The sequence below is a fragment of the Protopterus annectens genome, chromosome 7.part0 (assembly GCF_019279795.1).
Source record: "Protopterus annectens isolate FY-2018-M chromosome 7.part0, PAN1.0, whole genome shotgun sequence".
Classification (NCBI taxonomy): Eukaryota; Metazoa; Chordata; order Ceratodontiformes; family Protopteridae; genus Protopterus; species Protopterus annectens.
Window position 1 is genome coordinate 1098615331 of NC_056739.1, and position 24022 is coordinate 1098639352.

General features: G+C 46.3%; 1 protein-coding gene across 1 annotated transcript in view; it reads left to right on the forward strand.

Annotated features, from left to right (window-relative positions):
- The window catches only part of KIF23 (kinesin family member 23), a 1082389-nt gene that overhangs the window by 541876 nt on the left and 516491 nt on the right, over positions 1-24022 (forward strand). Inside the window, exon 12 of the mRNA XM_044076375.1 lies at positions 9657-9692. Coding sequence (XP_043932310.1) covers positions 9657-9692 — 36 coding nt within the window. The remainder of the gene's footprint in view (positions 1-9656; positions 9693-24022) is intronic.

Here is a 24022-nt window from a genome sequence, read left to right on the forward strand (position 1 = left end):
TTCCTTTGGTGGGCAGGGGCCTCCTACCACAACAAGGGACTCACTTTCACTCTACCCCCTGCCACCCAAACCCTAACAGAAGCATCAGACTATGCATGGGGGGCTCACGTGGCAGGGCAGTGCATTCAGGGCAAATGGAACCCGAGACAGATGCACCTGCATATCAGTCAAAAAGAAATGTTAGCTATACAGAATGCTCTGACAGCTTCAAAGACCTTATTCACCAAGGACAACTATTGGTAAAGACAGACAATACCACAGTTATGTGGTACATAAACAAGCAGGGGGGAACCCACTGCATTCTCTCTGCAGACTAGCCATGGCTCTGTGGAACACAGCCTTGAGCTACCAAGTACACCTACAAGCTCAATTCCTGCCAGGCAAACTAAATCCACTGGCAGACGACTTAAGCAGAAATCTCATGGATCCACACGAATAGAAAATAGAACCCAAAATATTCAACCTCTTGAGGAACAAATGGGGGACTCCAGAGGTAGACCTGTTTGCCTCCCCTCAGAACTACCAATTGGAGAAATTCTGCACAAGAACTCCCCACAGTCATGCTTGGAAAGTGGATGCCCTGTCCTTTACCTGGGAAAGCCTCTCAGTTTATGCCTTCCCCCTCTGCCTCTCTTCTTGAAGGTTCTACTAAAGATCAAACAGGACAAGCCAAGGACAATACTGATTGCACCAGACTGGCCACGCCAGCACTGGTTCCCCCTCTTGCGCAGTATGACACTGCTGCAACCATGGCATCTGCCTCAGAGCCCTTCCCTGCTGTCCCAGCCGGAGGGCCAGATTCTGCACCCTCAACTTCACACCCTGAACCTTGCAGCCTGGCTAATTCCTTGAGCTCTTCTCTAACATCCTTCAGTAAGCAGGTGCTGCATGTCATTCTTAGAGGTAAGGAGGCCTAGTACTAGAAAATCCTATGCTGAAGAGTAGAAAGGATACTTTCCCTGGAGCCAGGCTCAGGGGATGGGCACAACGGTGCCCAGCTTGCCTCATATTCTACAGTACTTAACAGAAATGCTCCACAAGGGCCTATCCTTCTCGTAAATTAAAATTCATGCCTCTGCCATTTCAGCACATTATAATACTGATCCCACCCCTCTTCTCTCACCCCCTGCTAAAACAATTCCTTAGAGGGCCAAAAATTTAAGACCACCCAGGAGAGCTCCCACTCCAGCCTGGGACCTTAACTTTGTGTTGGAAAAGCTCACTCTTCCCCTCTTTGAGCCAACTGCAGCAGCAGAGTTGAAATTCCGTTCTTGGAAAACAGCCTTCCTTCTAGCCATCACTTCAGCAAGAGGAGTGTCTGAATTAAATGCCCTTATGGCAGTGAAGCCCTTCATTATATTCCATGCAGACAGGGTTTCCCTCAGGACCAGTCCTTCCTTTTTGCCCAAGGTGGTGTCTAGCGTGGCCCTAAATCAGTCCATTCATTTGCCTGCCTTTTTCCCGAATCCACAAAACAAAGGAGAAAGACTACTGCACTCTTTGGACGTGCACAGACAATTGGCACATTATTACAAGGGACAAATGGACACTACAAATAATAGACAAAGGATACAGGTTCCATTTCCACACATTACCGAAAAGAAAAGGCATGCCAGACCTGCCACCAAATCAAAGGGCAGAGGCTTTGAAACAAATCTCCAACTTAATGAACATGAAAGCAATAGAAAGGGTTCCCCTCGCAGAACAAGGCCAAGGATTTTATTCCAGACTCTTCCTTGTTCCAAGAAAAGAAAAGCAATGGAGGCCTATTCTTGACTTGTCCGCACTAAATACTTATCTCATTGTGCCAAAATTCAAAATGCTGACTCTACAGCAACTCCTTCCCATGCTGGGCAAGGGGTCTTGGCTGGTAACTCTGGACCTCAAGGAGGCATACCTGCATGTCCCTATCAGACAAAGCTGCAGAAGACGCCTCAGGTTTCTTGCAGGTTCAGAGCATTATCAATTCTCAGCATTGCCCTTTGGCTTATCTACTGCACCCAGAGTATTCACGAAATGCCTGGCATCAGTAATTGCACACTGCAGACTTCAGGGGATGCAAATATACCTGTATCTGGACGACTGCCTTATACAAGCGGACAGCCAACAAATTTTGGTAAAACACTTGAATTATGCCATCTATCTTCTTCAGGCCTTGGGATATACAGTCAACATTCACAAGTCAAGACTTGTACCATCCCAAAGAATAACTTTTCTGGGTGCGGATCTAGACACAACCACCCAAATGGCTTTCCTCACAGAAGAAAAACAAAACCAACTACCGGATTACTTCAGAAACCTGTCAAGACAAACTCAGCTGACTGCAAGGAAAATCCTGCAGGCCCTGGGTTACATGGCTTCTTGCATTCTTCTGATTCCTCAAGCAAGGCCTACATATAAGGAAACTCCAATGGTACCTAAGGAGTTTATGGACTCAGCACAGTCACAGCTTGGAAACCTTGATACCACTCATCCCATGCCTTCAAAGGGAATTTCTGTGGTGGGCTCAAGCAAGCCAGTCAAACAGGGGTTTGCCCTTCAGCAAACCAATAGCCAGCCAAACCATTACAACGGACGCTTCAGACCACGGATGGGGAGCGCACATGGAAGGAAGATACATTCAAGGACTATGGTCACAAAAAGAGCTACGCATGCACATAAACCAAAAGGAAATGCTGGCAGCGATACATGCAATCGAGGCCTTCGAGTTATTTCTACATCAAGGCCACCTGCTAATAAGGACAGACAACACTACAGTTATGTGGTACATAAACAAGCAAGGAGGCACCCATTCCTACCTTCTTTGCAGACTGGCAATGAATCTATGGGAACTTTCCCTGACTCTCAATATACAGCTGCAATCCCAGTTTGTACCAGGAAAGGACAATATACTGGCGGACAGCTTAAGCAGGAACATCATGGATGCACACAAATGGATGCTGCACCCAGACATCTTCCATCAGATAACACAATCATGGGGGAGACCGGACATAGACCTCTTTGCCTTCCCACACAATCATCAGTTGGACAAATTCTGCACAAGGACATACCACCCACAAGCATGGAAAGTGGACGCCCTCTCTTTCAGCTGGAGAGATCTAACAGTGTATGCATTCCCACCTCTTCCATTAATGACCAAGGTCTTACTGAAGATCAGGGCAGAGCAGCCAAGAGTGATTCTGATAGCTCCGGACTGGCCAAGACAGCACTGGTACCCATTGCTAAAGAGCATGTCACTGACAAAACCATGGATCTGAAGTAGGAGATTCATTTGTCTGCAACCTGTGGGTTATGGATCCGACATCGGATCCGAACCGGCATGGTTTACCAGCTATGGATCCAAGCTCTCAGCTCCTCCCCTCACCCATAATGCCCTGCTCTCCCTACATGACCCCAGATCTTGTTTGCCGCGCTGGTGACCAGATTTGTGTTCCTAAGCTCTTCAGCTAAGTGCAGTTTTCTAGTATTTACAGTGTTTAAATTTGTAATTTTGTGTGAAAGTTGTCAGAAAGTTTAGGTTTCCCTATTACTTGATAATACTTTTAGTGTTTTAAATTTAATTTTTACTTTTCCCTCCCCTCGCTGGTAGCGTAGTGTGTGTTTGGGCCTGTGTGTGCTTTAGTTACTTTTGCTTTACCCTAGTTTAAGTAACTTTTTTGTGTACTTGGGATGTCTGAACAACCCAAAGCAGTGTTTTCTAAGTGCTCCGAGTGTGGCCATAAGCTTTCCCCGGCTGATGGCCACACTCTGTGCGTTAGATGCCTTGGGGTTGAACACCTCACTTCTGGATGTTCCATTTGTGCAGGGTTCAACCCCAGGGCATTGAAGGAGCGGAGGTCCAAGCTTGTCTTGGCGGGTCTTTTGCCACCGGACTCTGCTCCAGCCTCCGCTCCTTCGGGGGTAACCGTTTCTACGGTTGTCTCCTCTCCAGCTCCCCCTCCTCCTCCTGGGACTCAACCTCCCTGTAGTGGTTTGGAGGAGAGGGAAGCTAGAAAGAAGGACCGGAGGGAGAAGCACCATAAGCGGCGGGCCGAGACCTCTGTTTCGGCCCCGCCAGCCAAGCAGGCTTCTCCTCCGGCCTCCTTGTCTGCTGGCTCTCCCACTCCTCGGCTCCGGTCTCCTGTGTGTTTTCACGGGACCTGAGGAGGAGGAGACCCGATCTCCGTCGAGGCTATCCAGGAGGCACTCGAGGCCTACCTAGGTAGCCTCGTCGAGATCAACCTATAGCCTGTCAGACGCTGATCTGGACCGGATGATGAGAAGGTTCATCCAGGCCCAGATGCAGATGGGAGTGCTCTTGCCTCCCCCCCCCCCCCCTCTGGGGGGGGGCTCGACCCCTTTTTTCAAGCCAATTGCTCCTTCTCCGACCCCCTACCCGGGTTCGGGGCAGTTGGAGCCGAGCAGCGAGCCGGGTGGGTCGGCTCCGATAGTACTTGGTACTTCGGATCCGACCCTGCCCTCGAGTGCTTCGGATCCGACCTCTCGGAGCCTGGATCCGAGCTTCGGAATCGGGGGGGATCAGTGCTCCTTCGGCGCCGTCTGTGTCGGAGCGCACTGCCCCTTCGGATCAGAGTGCTTCGGCGCCGGCTCCGATCCACTCGGATCCGGTGGGGAGCCGATTGTCGGATCCTTTGGTCGAGGTCGGCCCCTTCGGCTTTGATGTAGTGGAGGGCCCTGTTGAGGGTCTCCGGACCCCCGGCACTTGCTTCGGCTCCGTCCCGCGCTCCATCTGCACTGGGTCAGGCTTCCACCATCCGGCCCTTGGGACAGCCCGCTCCTTTGCCCCAAGCTGTTCCCCTGGAACAGGTCACTGTTTGCAGGAGTCCTCTGACAGCCCCCGGAGGATGTTCCCCAAAACATACGTGCAAAGGAGGCACATTGACTCCCGAGTCTCTCACAGAAGACACGGATTTGGAGGAAGGGAAGGCTCCCCAAGGTCACCCCCCGAGGATGTCTCATTTGGAGACATCATGGAAATGCTCCGCATAAGGGGGGGGGGTGGTCTGCCCCCAAGTCTTCCTCTGATGAGTCCGTGTTCTTGGAGGCATTTGAAGCGGGCCCGTCTACCTCTTGGGTGTCCCCTCCTGCCGACCCCCTGGTGGACCTCATTACCACCAGGGCGTGGAAAGAACCGGACACCGTGGAGCCAATCCCAAAAAGGCCCAACCGTATTCTCAGTCCCCCGGCTGACCGTGCCCATTGGAGTAAGGGGCCTCCGGTAGATGCCATGTTGACGGCGGCCACCAAGAGGGAACTTGCTCAAGAGAGTCCCTCAGTCCATCCCCCGAGCAAGGAGTCTCAGATGATGGACCACTTGGGGAAGCAGATGTTTAGTTCAGCGACCTTCTCGGTGAGGGCGCTGAACTATCTGGCACACGTGATTAGGATGCAGCACGATCTTATAAAAGAATACGCTGCATCCCCTCCAGAGTCCATGTCTGAGGACAAAGTGTTGCACTCCACCCGCATGGCCACTCTCAGGTCCGTCACTAATACCTCTATGCGGCTACTGTCCCATGCTACGGAAGGTGCCCTTAGAGCCGCAGGGGCAGGCCTAGTTACTAGACGTCAGGCCTGGCTCCGTCATTGCGATTTCTCAGAGCCCTTCAAGGCGTCATTTGCGAACGCCCCCTTCGATAGTTCTGCCCTCTTTGGCAAAACTGTTCGCGACACTTTGACCCAGAGCGAGAAGGACGGGAAGACGCTGTCTGCCGTTGGAATCTGCTTCTCTGCACCCCAGAGGCCCTATTCTAGGAACCAAAAGGGTCAGAAGAAGATGTGGTTCCGGAAGTCGCAGCAATCCCAGACTGCTCCGGACAACCAGTCCTTCCGTGGCAGAGGACAGGGAGGACGCCGCCCTAGGGGCAGAGGGGCTCCTAGGAACTTCGGGTCCAGAGAACCCTTCTCTGAACGGCCCGCGCAGCAGCCCTGAGGGGTTGCCCGGCTGCTCCACTCTGGAGGCAGTCGGGGGACGTTTTTCGGAGCACCTAGCGGTATGGGAGTCCATAACATCAGACCGCTGGGTTCTCCAGATTATATCCAGAGGATACCGTATCCCCTTTCTTCACTTGCCAAAATTGAAGTCCCTCCCCGACGTTCCACCCGGTCAGTGGGAGGCCGCTTTGGCAGAAATTGGCCATCTGCTAAAGAAAAGAGCCATCCAGCCCATCCCCCCAGACCAGATCGGATCAGGGTTCTACTCCAGGTTCTTTTAGTGCCAAAAAGACGGGGATCTAAGACCAATTTTAGACCTTTCACTCTTGAACCTGGCAGTTCCCAAGGAGAAGTTCAATGGTCACTGCAGTCTATTCTCCCCTTCTGGGAGAAAATCACTGGATGTGCTCCATAGACCTCAAGGATGCGTGCTACCACATACTAATGGACAGGCGCTCCAGGAGGTTTCTCCGCTTCGGCTGGGAGCCAGTCACTACCAGTTCGGGTCCTTCCCTTTGGTCTCACCACAGCCCCAGGGTGTTCACCAAAGTATTAGCAGTGGTAGCGGACCACCTGAGGCTTCAATCGGTTCAGGTCTTTCCTTACCTGGACGACTGGCTTCTCACCGCCCAACAAGGCATCTACTTCTCTTGGCGAGACTCCTTTCTCCATCTTGCTCCACGCCTGGGCATCACGATAAACACAAAAAAATCCAACCTAGCACCCACTCAGCTCATAGATTTTATAGGTGCCAGGTTAGACACGAGGAGACTGAGAGCTTTCCTCACAGCGGACAGAGTGCAAAGCCTACAGCTCCAGGTGAGGGCCATTCTCCACGCAAATTCAGTTCCAGCGGAGTTGGTCCTGAGGGCCCTAGGGTCCATGGCGGCAGCGATTGCGCTTCTTCCTCTCGCCAGGTTCAATATGCGTATTCTTCAATGGAACCTCATGGTTCAGTGGTCGTATCTTGCTCTTCCTATGCATCATCCCATTGCGATCAGCAAAGCGTGCCGTGCAGGCGGTCCCTCCTGTGGTGTCTACAGTCTCCAGATCTCCACGGAGGCCGCCCCTTTTGTGCCGCTCCCCCTCTCGCCACGGTGACCATGGACGCCTCCCGCCTTGGGTGGGGGGGGCATTTTGCAGGCCGGACGGTCCAAGGCACGTGGGACGATTCAGAGACCTTGCTGCATATCAATGTCCTAGAGATGAGAGCAGTGCTCTTAGCGTTGCTAGCACTTCAGGCCTTTCTTCCCTTGGGAACAATTGCGATTCAATCGGACAACATGTCTGTTGTCTGGTATATCAACAAACAGGGAGGAACCAGGTCTTACCCCCTTTGTCGAGAAGCCATGAGAGTGTGGGAATGGGCAATCTCCACCAACTGCTTTCTCATAGCAACGCATATTCCGGGTCGGTCCAACATCTTGGCGGACAAACTCAGTCGCACCATTCTCACCCCCTACGAGTGGTCTCTCAATACTCAGGTAGCGGAACGCATCTTCGCACAGTGGGGAACTCCTTGTTGCGATCTTTTGCCTCCCTCAAACACCAAATGCGACAGTTTTTCTCTGATACCTCCTCCCGGAGGTTCTCCAAGAGACGCTCTGGTGCATGCTTGGCCACCCGGTCTTCTTTATGCTTATCCCCCTTTGCCTCTGATGCTCCAAGTTCTTCAGAAAGCCTCTCGGTTGGGATGCAGAATGATCCTCATTGCTCCCTTTTGCCTCGACAGATCTGGTTCCCCTTCCTAAGGTCTCACTCAGTGAATCCTCCTTGGATTCTAGATCCCATTCCGGATCTGATTTCTCATCCATCCCATCTATCTCCTCCGAACCTGGACAACCTCAAGCTGACCGCTTGGCTGCTCCAGTTCCACTCCTGATCAGGACTCCCGGTATTTCGCCCCTGTTAAGGCCATCCTGGTGGCAGCTCACAAGCCATCCACTAGGAAAGTCTACCGTAGCAAGTGGAAGCGTTCTTTGTGGGCGGAACGGCAAGGCCTAAACCCTTCACAGTTCCTCTCCCTTTGGTGCTTGACTTCTTAACCACTCTTTTTAATGATGGTGCCAGCAGTTCCACGGTCAAAGTACAGCTTGCAGCAATTTCTCATTATCACATTGGTCATGACTCCGGTCCACTGATGTCTGCCAAATTGTGTAAGATTTTCCTTAAAGGTACCTTTCTTCTCAGGCCCCCTATAAAGCAAGCGGTTCCTCCTTGGGACCTTTCCTTAGTTCTTCAGGCCTTGACCGCTCCCCCCTTCGAACCTGCGGCTACTGTAGATCTGAAATTCTTATCTTTCAAGACTGCCTTCTTAGTAGCCATTACTTCGGCCAAGAGAGTCTCAGAGCTTCAAGCATTATCAGCTAAACCTCCGTACTTGGTCTTTCATCCGGACCGTGTTTTCCTCAGGACCAACCCGTCCTTTCTTCCTAAGATAGCTTCTGAAGCAAACATTAATCAATCCATTAACCTCCCTGTTTTCTTCCCCAAATATCAAAACAAGGGTGAGTACAAGCTTCACTCCTTAGACGTTCACAGGCAACTTAGATTTTATCTAAACAGGACTGCTGGTCATAGGCAATCCGACCAGTTGTTCATTTCCTTTGCTAAATTTAATTTGGGCAAGCCAATTTCCAAAGTCTCATTATCTCGCTGGATTTCACAATGTATCTTACTAGCTTATCAAGCTTTGGGAAGGCCCACACCGGAGGGTGTACATGCCCATTCAACCCGGTCAGTCTCTACCTCGGCCGCCTTTAAGGCTAGTATTCCTCTAGATGACATTTGTGCAGCAGCCACGTGGGCTTCATCTCATACTTTTATTTCCCACTATAAGTTGGATCTTGCATCTAGAGGTAGAGCATCCTTTGGCTCCGCGGTGCTCCGGAATATCCTTCCATGATGGCCGCCCAAGATTCAGGTAGCTGGGGACTCTGTCCCACAGGTTGCAGACAAATGAATCTCCTACTTCAGATTTAGAAGTTATGTACTCACCATAACATTCCATCTGAGTAGGTGTATTCATTTGTCTGCAACCATCCCGCCCTCCTATCCCCCTGGCCTTTCAGTTTCCTGCATATGTTGTTACTCTTTTCAGGGTGTTTATGCTGTTGGCAAACTCGATCTGAGGTCATGTAGGGAGAGCAGGGCATTATGGGTGAGGGGAGGAGCTGAGAGCTTGGATCCATAGCTGGTAAACCATGCCGGTTCGGATCCGATGTCGGATCCATAACCCACAGGTTGCAGACAAATGAATATACCTACTCAGATGGAACGTTATGGTGAGTACATAACTTCTAATTTCTGCCACAATGGCCGCTTCTCCTGACACAGCACAATTACAAAACTCTGCATTCCAACCTGAAAACATTACAGCTAGCTGCCTGGAAAATACCTTGACTCATCACCAGGATAAGCTATCCAAGAGAGTGAAGGGATATCATCATGGAAGCTCGCAGGCCTTCCACACGAAAGGCATACTCAGCAAAATGGAAAAGATTTCGCACCTGGAACACCTCAAAGGGCCTAGATGCAACAGTCATGAACATGGCGCATATCCTGGAATATTTAGCAGAAATGCTCCACAATGGCCTGTCTTACTCTTCCATTAAAATTCATGCTTCAGCAATTTCAGCAGAGTACAACACTGATCCTCCTGTTTTCTCTCATCCTCTGCTAAGGCAGTTTCTAAGAGGAATTAAAAACATCAATCCTCCAAGGAAACCACCACTGCCTACTTGGGACCTTAACTTCGTGTTGGAAAAACTAACACTGCCTCCCTTTGAACCAGCAGCATTTGCAGAACTACAGTTCCTCTTATGGAAGACTGCCTTCCTTCTGGCCATAACCTCAGCAAGAAGAGTGTCTGAGTTACAGGCCCTCATGGCAGTGCAGCCATTTCTTATTTTTCATCAAGACAGAGTCTCATTGAGAACCAATCCTTCATTTATGCCAAAGGTGGTATCTAGGGTCTCATTAAACCAAGCTATTCACCTGCCTACCTTCTTTCCAAATACACAAAACAAAGGGGAAAAGCTTCTGCACACCCTGGACATACACAGACAGTTGCGCTACTACTTGGACAGAACTAAAAATTACAGAAAAATGGACCAGTTGTTTGTAGCATATGCTGCTGGTGCACAAGGAAAAGCAATTTCAAAACAGACAATTTCAAAATGGATAGGGAATTGCATTCATTTCTGTTACTCCTTTCATGGAAAAACTGTGCCACCTAACATTAGACCTCATTCGACCAGAGCCACAGCCACCTCCACAGCCTTCTTAAGAGGGGTGGCTACCAAGGACATTTTAGAAGCTGCTACATGGAGCTCCGTGCATACATTTTCCAAGCATTACAACTTACCTTTATATTCCAGATCCAGAGCAGGCTTTGCTACGGCAGTCCTGCAGGGCATTTTAGCTACACCATCCTTTACATAGATCCTCCACCCCCAGATTGGCTATGGTATTCTACCCATATGTGATGACTGCAGATGCATCCTTGAAGGACATAGTACAGTTTTGTACCTACCATAAATGTAGATGTCCGATAGGTATGCATCTGCAGTCAGGTTGACCCTCCCCCCTTCCCATCTGTGTATTTCTTGGGTACATTCCCCTCATAGCTAGCTGGGGTCATCTATTATGGTGTATTTGTTTTTATATATGTATATATTTTTGTGCATGTTTGGAATTTATTGCATTTCTCCAAATTTAGCCTTCCTTGGAGGGCACCTGGCATCTGGGGCAAGAAAAACTGAGGAAGATGGCGTCGGCTGACGCTTTTATACCCCAGGCGCTCTGACGTCGGGGAAGGGGCGACATCAGCCGACGCCGGACCCAGACTTTGGAATCCGACCGACCGAAGGGCTGCCTGAGGCAGGACAACCCATATGTGATGACTGCAGATGCATACCTATTGGACATCTACATTTATGGTGGGTACAAAACTGTACTTTATGTAGGTTGACTGTTGACATTTGTGTGTTTAATACTGCAACAAACTTATTTTAATTTTGAATTGCATGAAAACAAGAATTTTACATTTTGAACGTTTGTATTGCTACAACTTAACTGTGCATGTTGAATTGTATAAGCTGAATTTGTCTGAAACTGTACTGATAGCCTGCTTCTGTGATTCAACCCTTTTGCGTTTAGACATATTTAACTTACTTGATCTAGCAACCTTTAATAGAACATTTTTAGACTGCTTTACCCAGTTTTTAAAATGAAACCAAAAATTTACTGATGTTTTAACTGTAGCAGTATTACTTGACAAGTTTATACAACAGGTATGGAAATTACTTTTAGTGATTAATTTAAACATTTTTGAGCTGTTAACTAAAAGGTGTACATAAAATCTTTCATAACTTTATGGTTCTGGAAGAATGTGTGCCATTGTCTATAGCTTAACTATTTTAGTGCTTTTTGGCTGTGTGACATCACACCGGAAACTTGAAAGTTTGTGGGGATAGCTGTTAACTGGATAATGTATTTTATGTTGTGAAGGAACACTGATTTAATTTAATACTATTTTCTGAAGTTGTTTGAGGCTTTTTTTGAAGTAAACAGTGGTGCTGTGCACTTGGGTTAACAGCTGTGTTTACTCTGCTGTGTCCATTGTTTGCATGAAGTAGTGCTATCTTACTGAAAAGTTTTTTCTGTAAGGAGAAACTGCAGTGCTGTCATTGCTGGCTTATTCTGTATAGAGTTCACAGTCTTTATGGAAAAACACTGGTATGCTGCTGGAAAAGTCTGTTATGAAACATTTGCTGTTACTATAAACTCGATGAAACCTTGAAGTTAAGCTGGCTGCACTAAAACTGTACTTGAAAGGGTTACTTACTGCAGCTGTTCATGTCGAACTTTTGCTGGTAATACTTGCTCTTTAGAACACATGTAGTTGAATGAAACACAGAATGCTGCACTAGAATGAAAACACTGATATTTTGTAGTCTGTAGAATACATGTAGTTGTATGAAACACTATTTTGTAGAGTCCCTCATCTAACAGAGGACAGATTATCCAGCACCAGAAAGTCCTGTAAGGCTGAGCAGAAAAGTTTCTCCCACTGGTGCTTTAACAGGGGACAAGATCCAATCCAAACACAATTGTCTGAGGTCCTCAATCACCTGTTAAACTTTTTGAAATCAGACTTATCTTGTGCCTCTATCTGGATACATGGCTCAGACATATTTGTTTGTCTGACACCGCATTATCTTTTATTTTCACAGCTGACTGAAGCAGTTTTCAAAAAATCCTTCATTTAAGCCCCCTCCCCCAAAGAAAAGGATTTCTCATCAAAGGATCTTGCTACCTTTTGAACCACCTGCCTCAGTACCTGGAAAACTACACTTTTGAGAACCTCAACCTGGGCTAGATGGATCTCTGAGTTGCATGGTCATCTCTGAGTTGCTCCTTTGCAGTAAACCTTTGTTTTTTTTTTTTTTGTTTTTTTTTTTAAGGGTAGAATCACCTTATGAACTACCTCTACCTTCATGGCCAAGGTTGTGACTGAACTTTCGTTAAACTAAGCCATTCATTTGACAGTTTTTCTTCCCATCAGCAGAAAAGTTGAAATGTTGCATTCCTTTCATGTGTGTAGGCAGCTTAGATTTTGCATGGGTAGAAAAAAACACTAGGCAGAAATTCAGACCAGGTGTTTGTTGCCTTTGTAAAGGGAAAGGAAGGGAAACCTGTCAGACAAACCATTTGCAAATGGAATGGAAATTGTATAACCTTTCATTACTTCTACCATGGAAAGCAGGTCCCTGTGTCTCAGGACTTGCAGGGCCACAGCTTTCCTGCTGGTGGGGTAAGGGGGTTCCACTTGGGTTATTAAGAAAGCATTTTCCTGATCTGCACGTATCTTTCTAAAAGTCAGTACTGGCAACACTGTGCTATGAAGAGCATAGTGTAGTTGTGTTGAGCTAGCCATAACTGTATGTGAGGTTATTCAGTCTCTCTGTTCATTCTTGACTGATGTGTTCGGAGCCCATCCCTCAGCTTTAAGGCCACATGCAAAGCTCGAGGTCTTCCAGTTGGTAGAGGCCAAGCCCCTATCCCATGATGCACTGTGAATTGCCTCAGATTTAGCTTGCCGTGGCATCTGGTTGGAGGTTCCAGTGAAAGCTCTGGCCAGTATACTTTAAAAATTTCTGTTTAGCAATTTATTATGCAACTTTAGTACATTTTTGACTTAGGATAGTTTGTTAGGTTTTATAGCTTCCTTGCAGTTTCCCTTCCTGTGTGTTCATAAACATTACTCTTTAAATATTTGGCCTCATTGTTTTGGCCTAGTTCTCTTTGAATAGAGTGCATTTTTAAATAGCTGTTTCTAGTAGTTATAGTTATAAATAGCTTATTCTAGTTGTATAAGAGTTTGTTGGATGCTATTTCTTAGGCTCGTCTGTGTGTGTGTTAGAGCCTAGTATCTTTATTAATATTTGGTCTGCATGTATTAAAATAGCATCATGGGCGGATAAGGACAAACATCCCAAGTCCGGTTTTAAAAAATGTCCGGACTGTAATCAGAAAATGTCAGTCAAGGATGGACATGTTATCTGTGTATATTGTTTAGGGGCTGTCCACTTACAAGAATCTTGTGCTATTTGCCATTCCTTTTCGGCCAGAGTTCTGTTAGAAAGGAAAAGGAAGTTAATGGACAGGGGCTTGTTAAATCATCCTTCTCGAGAGGCATTGAGTGACCAGGATGTGTCCAGCAAATCTAAGTCCTGTAAGTCATCTGTTGAATCTAAGGACTCCAAGCATTCAAAAAAAATCTGATGACTCTGCGACATTGGCTCCACAGATTTCTGAGCAGACTGTCTTTTTTCAGAGCTTGGCCCACAGCAAGCATTGGAGTTTGTATCCGAAGTGCCTCAGTCACCATTGGTGCATTCGTCTACTTCATCTGTCAGCCTTCCGGATATGGACATGGATCGAGTGGTGCAGAAGCTTCTACAAGCACCAGGCCTTGCTAAATTGTCTACTCCGACCCAAGCGGCTTTGGATTCGAAGACCGCTACTCATCCTCCGAGACATACCAGCCTTTGGAGCCAGACGAATCAGACCTGTTCCAGTGTCTTCAGCTCCATCCACTTTGACATTCTCTGTGCCGACCGGGGGACTCTAGGAGCCAACACTCTCCATTCGGGTCCAGAGAGGATAGTCGGACCGACTTGTCAGTGCCGACTCTCCCTTTTGGGGCTTTGGCTCAGATGAGCTCTGCTCCTACCTCCAGCTCGGAGCCCACTGCATCAGTGTGGGAGGGTTTGACAGTTCCCTGGGATCAGTCGACTCCTTCCCATCTGAGCTGTGGTGCCTTCGATGCCATGAGAGCTTTGTCCCCCAAGACATCCTCTACTTCAGGCCTTGCTTCCTCATCCCCTAAAGCACCTGTGTCTGCTTCTGCTTCCATCTTTCCAGGCTATGTGTAGAGACTCGGGTAGCCCCACAGTGTGCCCCCTGCTCTTCCGAGACCTCCCGAGAAGCCCCCACTGAGGAGGTTCCTAGGAAGAGATTGTGCAAGAGGAGACCCTTGGACTCCCCACAGGAGTCTTTAACATCTGATACTGGCTTGGATGAGTCAGAAGGGTCCCCACGGTCCCCATCTGAGGAAATCTCCTTTGCAGAGATACTTTGGCAGAGGGGTGATTGGCAGTCAAAATCCTACTTAGGATGAGTCAGTTCTCCTAAAGGCTTTCGGGTCTCAACCCTCCACCTCTTGGGTGTCTCCGCCCTTTGATGAGCTCATGCAGTTGGTTTCTCGAAGGGTGTGGAAGTCGCCAAAGTCCATGGAGCCTGTCCCTATGAGGCCTAACAAGTTTGTCAGCCCCACCAGACAAAACATTCTTAACCAAAGGAGTTCCTGTTTGATGCCATGGTGGTGGCGACGGCCACCAAAAAGGAAATGTCTGAGAATTCCTTGTCTATCCATCCTCCTAATAGAATTTAGAATCATGGATAGATATGGTAAACGCATGTTCAGTTCAGCGACTTTTGCTCTCTGTTCACTGACCTTTTTAACCCATTTTACTAGGTTGCAAAGAGATCTCCTTAAGGAGTTGGGAGATGCTCTTCAGGGTACAGTAGCTGCAGGTGCCTCTGATAAAGTTGCTGCCCAGCTTTCTACCCCAAATTCTATTGTCAACTCATCCATGCATCTCATATCCTATGCAGCTGATGGAATGAGTAGGGCAGCTAGTACAGGAATCGCTCTTAGAAGACATTCCTGGATGCGCTTGAAGGAGCCCTTCAAGTCATCCTTCGTGAACACCTCCTTTGATGGCTCATCCTTTTTTGGGCCTAAAGTGAAGGAAACCTTGACCATGTGTGAACAGAAGGGAAAGACCGTCCATTTTTCCACCCCTACCCAACCTTATCCCAAAGGTCAAAGGGGAGGGAAGGTGTGGTTCTGGAAAGCCCAAGGAGCCTTTCAGGACACACGTGGTGAACCCCCCCCCCCCCTTCAGGGGCAGAGGAGGGTGTAATAGTGGAAGACGCCACCCTCACGGCAGATGGGGTCCGCAACATCAGGGTGACGGAGATCACTTTTCTGGGCAAACCTACCAGCACTCCTGAAAGGAGGCCTGACTGTCCTGCTCTGGAGGCAGTCGGGGGTTGCTTATCTTTGTACCCAGACGCCTGGCAAAAAATAAAAGACAGCTGGGTACAAAGTATCATTTCCTATGGGTACTTCATACCATTCCCCACACCCCCTCCGTCCATAAGGAGAATCTCAGACGTTCCACCCAGTTACAGGGAACAAGCAACTATAGAGGTCCGAAAGTTGCTAGAAAGAGTCATCTAGCCAGTCCCAGCATACCAAATAGGATCTGGAACTTACTCAAGATTCATTTTGGTTCCAAAGAAAACAGGGGCCTGGAGACCCATTTTGGACCTCAGCAGACTCAACCAATATGTAAAAAAAAAGTTCCGAATGGTCATGCTTCAGTCTATACTTCCCTTCTTAGGGAAAGACAATTGGATGTGCTCGATAGATCTCAAGGATGCGTACTACCACATAGAAAAGATGGCCAGGCCATCCAGAGATCACCTGCGTTTCTGGCTGGGAGCCGATCATTTTCAGTTTCGAGCCCTGCCCTTTGGTCTCGCTACAGCCCAGAGTGTGTTCACCACATGCATGGCAGTGGTCACAGCTCACCTGAAGCGTCGTTTAGGATTCCAGGTCTTTCCGTACCTAGACTATTGGCTTCTTACCGGCACCACCAGGCATCAACTTATTCAGGCAAGGGAGTACACACTGTCAGTCTACAGTCATCTAGGCATTAGTCAACTCAGAAAAGTCTGCCTTGTCACCATCGCAGCATATCGTTTTTATCAGGGCAGAGCTAGACACCTCAACCACCACTCTAAGGCTACCAATAGAAAGGGTCTTCTTCAGCATGTCCGTACATTGGTATAGAAAGACAGCGCACCAACTTCAGAAGTTCTGAAAGTAATGGGTATGATGGCTGCAGCAATCCTAGGTATACCATTAGCAAGAATGCATATGCGGATCCTTCAATGGCTGTTGTTTACTCAATGGTCTTACCAGGAACTACCCATGGACCACACGGTATTGATTACAAGCTCTTGCAAGAAAGATCTCCAGTGGTGGTTGACGTCTCTTCATGTCACCATAGGACGCCCCTTTGTTCTGCCCTCTCCAGTAGCCATTGTGACCATGGACGCTTTCCTGATGGGGGCATTTTTCATGGAAAGACTGCCCAAGGCACATGACCGATCAGGAGTCACATTTGCATATCAGTATTCTGGAGATGAGAGCAGTACTTTTGGCGTTGCAGTACTTTCAGGACACTCTTCCTCTAGGAATGATTGCATTTCAGACTGACAATTTGTCAGTAGTCTGGTACTTAAACAAGCAAGGGGGAACCAGATCTTACCCCCTTTGCAGAGAAGCCCTCAGAGTTTGGCAGTGGGCTGTTTCCTCCCAGCGCTTTCTGTTGGCAGCGCACATCCCGGGGAGATCCAACATGATAGCAGACAAGCTAAGCAGGGCAATCTTGTTGCCACACAAGTGGTCCCTCAAAGATTGCAGACAGGATATTCCGCAAATGGGGCCAGCCATGTTGCAACTTTACCAGTCACATCAACACAAAATGCAGAAGCTACTTTGCCCTGATTCCCCCTCCGGGAGAAGCCCCGAGGGACGTACTCATACACGATTGGTCCTCAGGGCACCTCTATGCATTTTCACCAATACCATTGATACCCAAGGTTCTACAGAAAGCAAAATCCCTGGGAAGTACCATCATCCTTATAGCCCCTCATTGGCTTCGGCAGATTGAGTTCCCATTCCTTCAACATCATCTCCTGGAGGATCCCTGGATTCTGTACCCAGTTCCAGACCTTCTGACTCGCCCTTTAGGGGCCCTTCATCCCTCTCTGCAGTCATTGAAGCTGACAGCTTGGCGGCTCGAGTTCCCCTCATTGCCAGGCTTCATAACCTTTCCAATGAGACAAAACAGATCCTTTTGTCTTCTCGTAAGCCGTCCACTAGAAAATTGTATCTTAGTAAGTGGAAGAGATTTTCCATATGGGCCTCTAAGAATAATATTGATCCTTTACCAAGCCTCCATGACATCCATACTAGAATTCTTGACTATGATTTTTAACACAGGAGTGTCAGCAGCAACAGTTTGGGCTCAGTTGACTGCTATTTCTAATTTTCTTCTTGGGGTTGACAGTTTAAATATGTCCCACAAGTTATCCAAAGCCTTTCTCAAGGGGATTTTTCATGAGACCACATGTGAAAACTCCATCTTCTCCATGGAATCTAAATTTTATGCTTTCACGTATAATTCTCCCTCCATTTGAACCAGCATCATCTTGTGATCTCAAATATTTTTTGTGAAAAAACATTTTTCTGGTAGCTATTACTTCTGCCAAAGTGTCAGAGCTTCAGGCTTTATCAGCCCTCCTTATTTGATTCTTCATGCTGACAGAGTATCAGTTAGGACAAATCCTTCCTTTTTGCTCAAAGTGTGTTCAGAAACCAATATTAACCAAGTTAATGAGTTACCAGTTTTCTTCCCTAATCATTCTAACAAATTAGAGTATATGCTGCACCAACTTGATGTTCACAGGCAGCTCTGATTTTATTTAGAGCAAAAGATTTCAGGAAATCAGACCAGCATTTTGTTTTATTCTCTGAATCCAGGAAAGGTAGACCAGTGGCTAAAACAACTCTAAATGGTTATCTGATTGTATCACCTTTGTCTATTCAGCTGCTAATATGCCCTTGCAGCACAAGATTAAAGCTTACTTAACCAAAGAAAGTTTCTACATCCTCTGCATTTTCAGCCAAACTTCCCCTCGATAACATTTGTGCAGCAGCCACTTGGTCAAAACCTCATACCTTTATCACTCATTACAAAGTTGATAAGGCCTCCAGGGACAGGGTTTCCTTTGGGTCCTTGGTCCTGAAAAATGTTCTCCCATGAGCTACCCGAGATTATTGGTGCTTGGGACGCTACCCATCAGTCAAGAATGAATGTCGAAATTGAACCATCTTCATATTAAGAAGTTATGTACTCACCATAACGTTCCATGTGAGTTGTTCATCTTTCTTTCATTCTTACGTCCCGTCCTCCTACCCCCTCCTGGCTGATAGCTGACCTAGATGTTGGGTTCATCCTGGTTGCTCAAATTCTTCTTCCTTTCTATAGGGGAATAGATATTATATATGGTTATAGTATACGCAGCAAACGAGATCTGAGGTAATTCACAGTGCAACATTGGATAGGGGCTTGGCCTCGAACTACTGGAAAACCTTGAGGTTGCATGTGGCCGTACCAGAGCTGAGGGATAGGCTCCGAACCCATCAGTCAAGAATGAAGGTGAGATGAACAATTTACATGGAACGTTATGGTGAGTACATAACTATGAGTAGATTCTTTGTTTTGCAGTGCCAGTCCCTTCCTGTATCCTTTTCCTGTTGACCAAAGCCTTTAGTTGGGAGGGTACCCCATGCACTTTTCCTAAAATCCTTATTCTCTTTCAGATGCCCTCACATGGCCCCTTGTCATTAGACTGGTTCAGCACTGGACACATTGCACTCTGGACTTTAGGTACTTGTGGCCTGCAGACTGAAGCAGCAAAGACCTGAAGATAGTATAATCTGATTACCCTTTCTACCACCCACATCCTAATGTTGGATGAGAGAGTGTCCACTGAGCAAAAGTGGAAGGTGAAAGCTCTTGTTTTCAAGCTGGCCTCCAGGCTTCAGTGTGTAGGAATCCCATGAGTCAGTATTGCAGCAGTGAATCTACTCCAGCATCTACCCTTATGCTAAGTTCCTAATGCAACTGTTTCAAAGTAGGTAAACAATATTTTGTCACACTGAGGAGAGGCTTTGCCTCTGCCATGACCCTGTTATCGGAGGCTTCGCTTTATGTGCAGGATCTCATTTTGGAGCAGTAGTAGTAGTCAGGAATTTACTACCCTCTTTCAGCTAAAATAAAAAAAAAGCTCTGAATTATGTGGTCAGAATAACATCTAGACCCATTCACAGGAGTCGGTCACTGTTTCAAACCAGTTCAGTCATAGACATGACCAGAGCTGGCTTGAAAGTATCCTTTAACGTAGGGTTCTTTGGCACAAGACAAGTTGAAAGGGCAGTGCAGCAAATGCACTTGGTGTGGGATCCTGGAGTCCACTACTCAGGGGGGAGAGCAGACTAGAAATGGTATGGGAATTGTGTGTGTGTGGGAATTGTGATGAGGGAAAGAGTTCAGAAGACTTGAGATCTCATCAGACCTTGTGATTGGCCTGTGGCTGTCAGGCTCTATTTTAAAGATAAGGCAGTGTTCATAATCTCAGACTATGCCTCACAAAAGGGTTGTGATAGCAAGGTAGAGTGCATTCAGGCAGCAGCTGCAGAACCTACTAGATAATGCAGGGCAACATGAGTTGATGCTGATAATAGGGGACCTAAATGCGTATATCGGGACAGAACAGGATATATGGGGACTGTCTGAGTTCACATGGATGGGCAACAAGAATAAAGGAGAGTCCATCCTAGAATTGTCAGTCTGTACTATGGCTTGATTGTGTCCAACACACGATTCAGCAAGAGAGACCATAACAAGGTCACATACAAAAGTGGCCAACATGCACCTCAGGTGCACTTCTTCCTAGTAAGAAACAAGGGTATTGGGATAGAGTTGGAGATTGCAAAGTCATCCCCAGTGCAACAGGATAAACCCCCCACTGGTGGTCACAATCAGCTGAAGGTGGACAGAGTAGGCTCTAAGATTAACAGAAACAAGCTGGAAGACCTGGAAGTTTATTGGAGCTACAGTGCAGGAGTTCAAAGAAATCCTGAGGTGCTAGAGCCCAGAGTAAGATAAAGAAATGGGAGGTGCTGAAGAATAATGGTAGCAACTCCAAACTTCATGTTTCAGGGCTATAGAACAAATATGTAGCCAAGCCGGGTTCAGCAATAAGGTGCATAAAGAAGGTGGTGGAATGTAGAAGTCAGGAAGTTATCAAAAGGAAAAAGGAGTGCAAGAAAGTCACACCAGGTTAAGTAGGAATACTGGCTGGCTAACAGAGGCTGAGAGCAGGTGCAATGCCAAAGAAAAAGCATCAGAGGCACTCTGTTAGCTTCTGGAAAATTACTTTGTAGACTGCACTGAAACTCTTTCAGGTGGCTCTCTGTTAGCTTCTGGAAAATTACTTTGTAGACTGCACTGAAACTTTCAGGTTGCAAGGCAAGGACTGAAAAAGAAAGTAGTTAGTCATCTGATATCCTTCATTAAGGATGCCAGTAGAAGCATACTCACCAGTCCACAGGTCATCAAAGGCAGATAGAAGGATAACTGAGGTTGTAATAAGGATCGAAAAGCCGTTTAAAAAAACACCAAAGTCTGGTCTGCAGTTGAAAAAATGAAGTGTAATTGGGGAACTTGGTGAAATAAAAATGGAAATTTTTTTTGCAAGAAAGGGAATAAAGATATTGGGAGTGACATTTGGTGAGCATGAAAGTGTAGTAAGTCAATGGAGAGAGAGAATGGAACAAATACATTTGTTTACTTGGTGGGAAAGTTTCTATTTCAGAAAAAAGCATGTTGAATACTTTTATATTGGGGGAAAAACTGCATTTTTACTGAGAATGTGTTTCCTGTGCTAATAGCGAAAGAGTTTAGAATTTTTTTTAGCTTCATTCGGGGCTGAAGGCTGAACCCGATGTAAAAAAAGGGATAATTTATAATAAGACAAAGGTGGCTTGAATTTAAAAAAAAAAAAAAAATCCAGTGGTTCATTTAGCAACTGTGCATTTATTTTGGTAATAAGAAAGGTAAAACCCCAAAGTAAAGGATGGATATGCTGTTATATCAAAAATATAAAAATGTTTGGGAAGAAAAAAAAACAGGGTCAAGAATAAAAAGGACAGGATGTAAGGATGAGAGTAAAATTAAAATCATAGAAGTTAGAAGTAAACAAGGGTGATGGAAAAATAATCGTATAATAATTTTAGAAAAAAATGGTCTACCCATGAAATGAATGGGAAGTATGGTAAAGAAATGTGATGATAAATGGGATATGGTACTGAGAGACGATATGGATGCTGTGTTAAGACTGAATGCTGCGCAACAGGAAAAACTGTTAGCTGAAATAAGATGGTTGTGGAAGAAAGGCTGGAGGGGAGAAACGGTAAATATACAAGAAAAAAATAATGGAATAAGTTATTTTGCGCAGGAGTGCAGCTGCCTATAATGCTACACTGCAGAATCAATAATGGAAAAATTGATCCAAACACTTGGTGTGTGAATAGAACCCTCAGCCTTTTGATCTTCTAGCAGTAAAGGCGAGTGTACTACCTCTCCAGCCATTGACACTTAAAAGCAGTTGTGTGCTGGGAGCATAATTCAGTGGTCCAGTTGCATCCCCTTAGGGAATATGTCTAAAGCTAGTGCTGGGCCCAGTGGTATTATTTCTGCCTCGTACTCCACTTTTTCATGCCATGCTGAGTCCATTGCTCCATAATCAGTACTTGGCATACATCAGGTCACGTCTTCATTTTATTGTCATACCTCTCAACCATACTGAATTCCTCTGCATTTACCAGTTTTGAGGGCAAAATAATAGGGTGCCACGATTTCCCAAGTGGCCTTTTAACTCCAGATTTTTTTTTTTAATTTTTACAGTTTTAAGTTCTAGCTGATGTCATCACGCATCACCAGCATGTCCTGCGATGTCTTTAATGTGCCAAGGCATATGTGATGATAAACTTCTTGAGGCAGTTCCTGACTGGCTGTTGAACTTGTAGACTACTGGGCTGGGAGTCTCAAACCGTGTTGGTGGTGAGTGGCGAAGCATGTTTCCTTGAAGAGAAGGCTAGTTTGCGAACAATGGACTTGATCATCCCTGGGCTTCTTTGTCAAGAACAGCAAGGGGATAGCCTAATAAACCAGGATGCAAAATGCTGGAGCTTAAAAAACTTAACATGTCGAAGTTTTGTGCACTCGGGGAACTTAGGCATGAGTATTTTTAATGAAAAAGTATACGTTAATATGCAGCTGGCGATAAGCTGGAATTTGGGAATCTGTGACTGCTGTGTAATGAAGGCAGATAACACAAGTATGATGAATGCAACAGTGACTACACTCTAACATCTACATTTATGGTAAGTGTGCACAATTCTACTTTTGGTATAAAGGCGCAGCCAGCTGCATCAAGATTACATATAACACATGTATGTACTGAGTATCTTGAATGCAGAGGATGGCTAATATGAAAAGATAGTACTGGCTGGTGAATTGTTCATAGGCAAAACATCTAATGTGATTTTCTATCTAATCTTCATTCTTTACTGATTGGGTTCGGAACCGATCCTTGGTTCTGACTCTGCCTAATACAAAGTTCGAGATCTTCCACTAGCTCTTGGCTAAGACCTATCCCATGAAGGTCTTGGAGAGTTCCCCAGATCTCGTTTGCCACTAAAGATCGGGTGCTTCATACTGGCTCTGGCTAAGCAGTTTCTTTTTCTGCCTTATCTTTAAAGAATTGATAGTTTTTACAGGCATTTTATCTAGCTTAACTGTTAAGCAGATATTCTGTGTTCTGCCCTCTTTTTGCTGCTGTTTTTGCTGTTGGCCATCACCAAGTCCGTTGGGCCTTTCTTACCCTATCCTGACATTATTTTAGAAAGCCCGTTTTAGTTAGAGGAGTTTCTTCCTGTCAGAATAGGCTAGTTCATTTAACTTGGAGAACTGCTTTAGGCCATTTAAATTGGAGGGCTTTTCCCTTTTCCCCTTGTCTTTTCCTCGGTAAATAATAAGTGCCAGTTTAAGTTGGAGAGCTGTCTCTGTCCCCTTCCTGTGTGTTTGCTGATCGTTGTTTAAAAAAAAAAAGTGGTGGTTGAAAATTAGTTGTAGTGTTTTTTGTATACTTACAACTTTCTTAGAGTAGTTAGCTGTTTTGTTGTTGTAGTTGCTACTAGTCATGTCTTCCAAAAAAAACAAACCCTTTGGGTTTAAGAAATATGTAAAATGCAGTCAGAAAATGTCCTTAACTGATGCACATACCATTTGTGTCTACTGCCTCAGGGCAGTTCATCTTCAGGAGTCCTGTGCTATCTGCCACTCCTTTAGTCACAAGGTCCTATTAGAAAGAAACATCCTAAGAGGCTTGCTGAAGACCCCCTTTTCAGAGGCAGTTGAAGAAGGTCAGGGTCCTTCAAAGTTTAGTCATTCCCCTGCTTCAAAATCTGACAAGTCAGGAAAAAGGTCTTCTTCCAGCAGTCAATCGGAGCCTTCTAAAAAATTGGCTAAAGTTTCTTTTTCAGACCCGAAGGCTGCCTGGCCCGAGAAATCATCTTCCTCAACTCCTTCTTTGTCGGTACTGGTGGAATTTCAATTGTAGAGCCGGTCCCCTGAATTGGAACCGGTATCTCCCACTTTAAGATCTCTGTTGCTACAGTCTACCAGATCTCCTGCTCCCTCCACTCGATCCTCCAGGAGATTGTCTGATGATAATGTGGATCACGTGGTGCAGAGACTTTTGAGGACACCGGCGCTTGCCAAACTCTTGTCCGATCCAACCCAGAGGGCTTCTG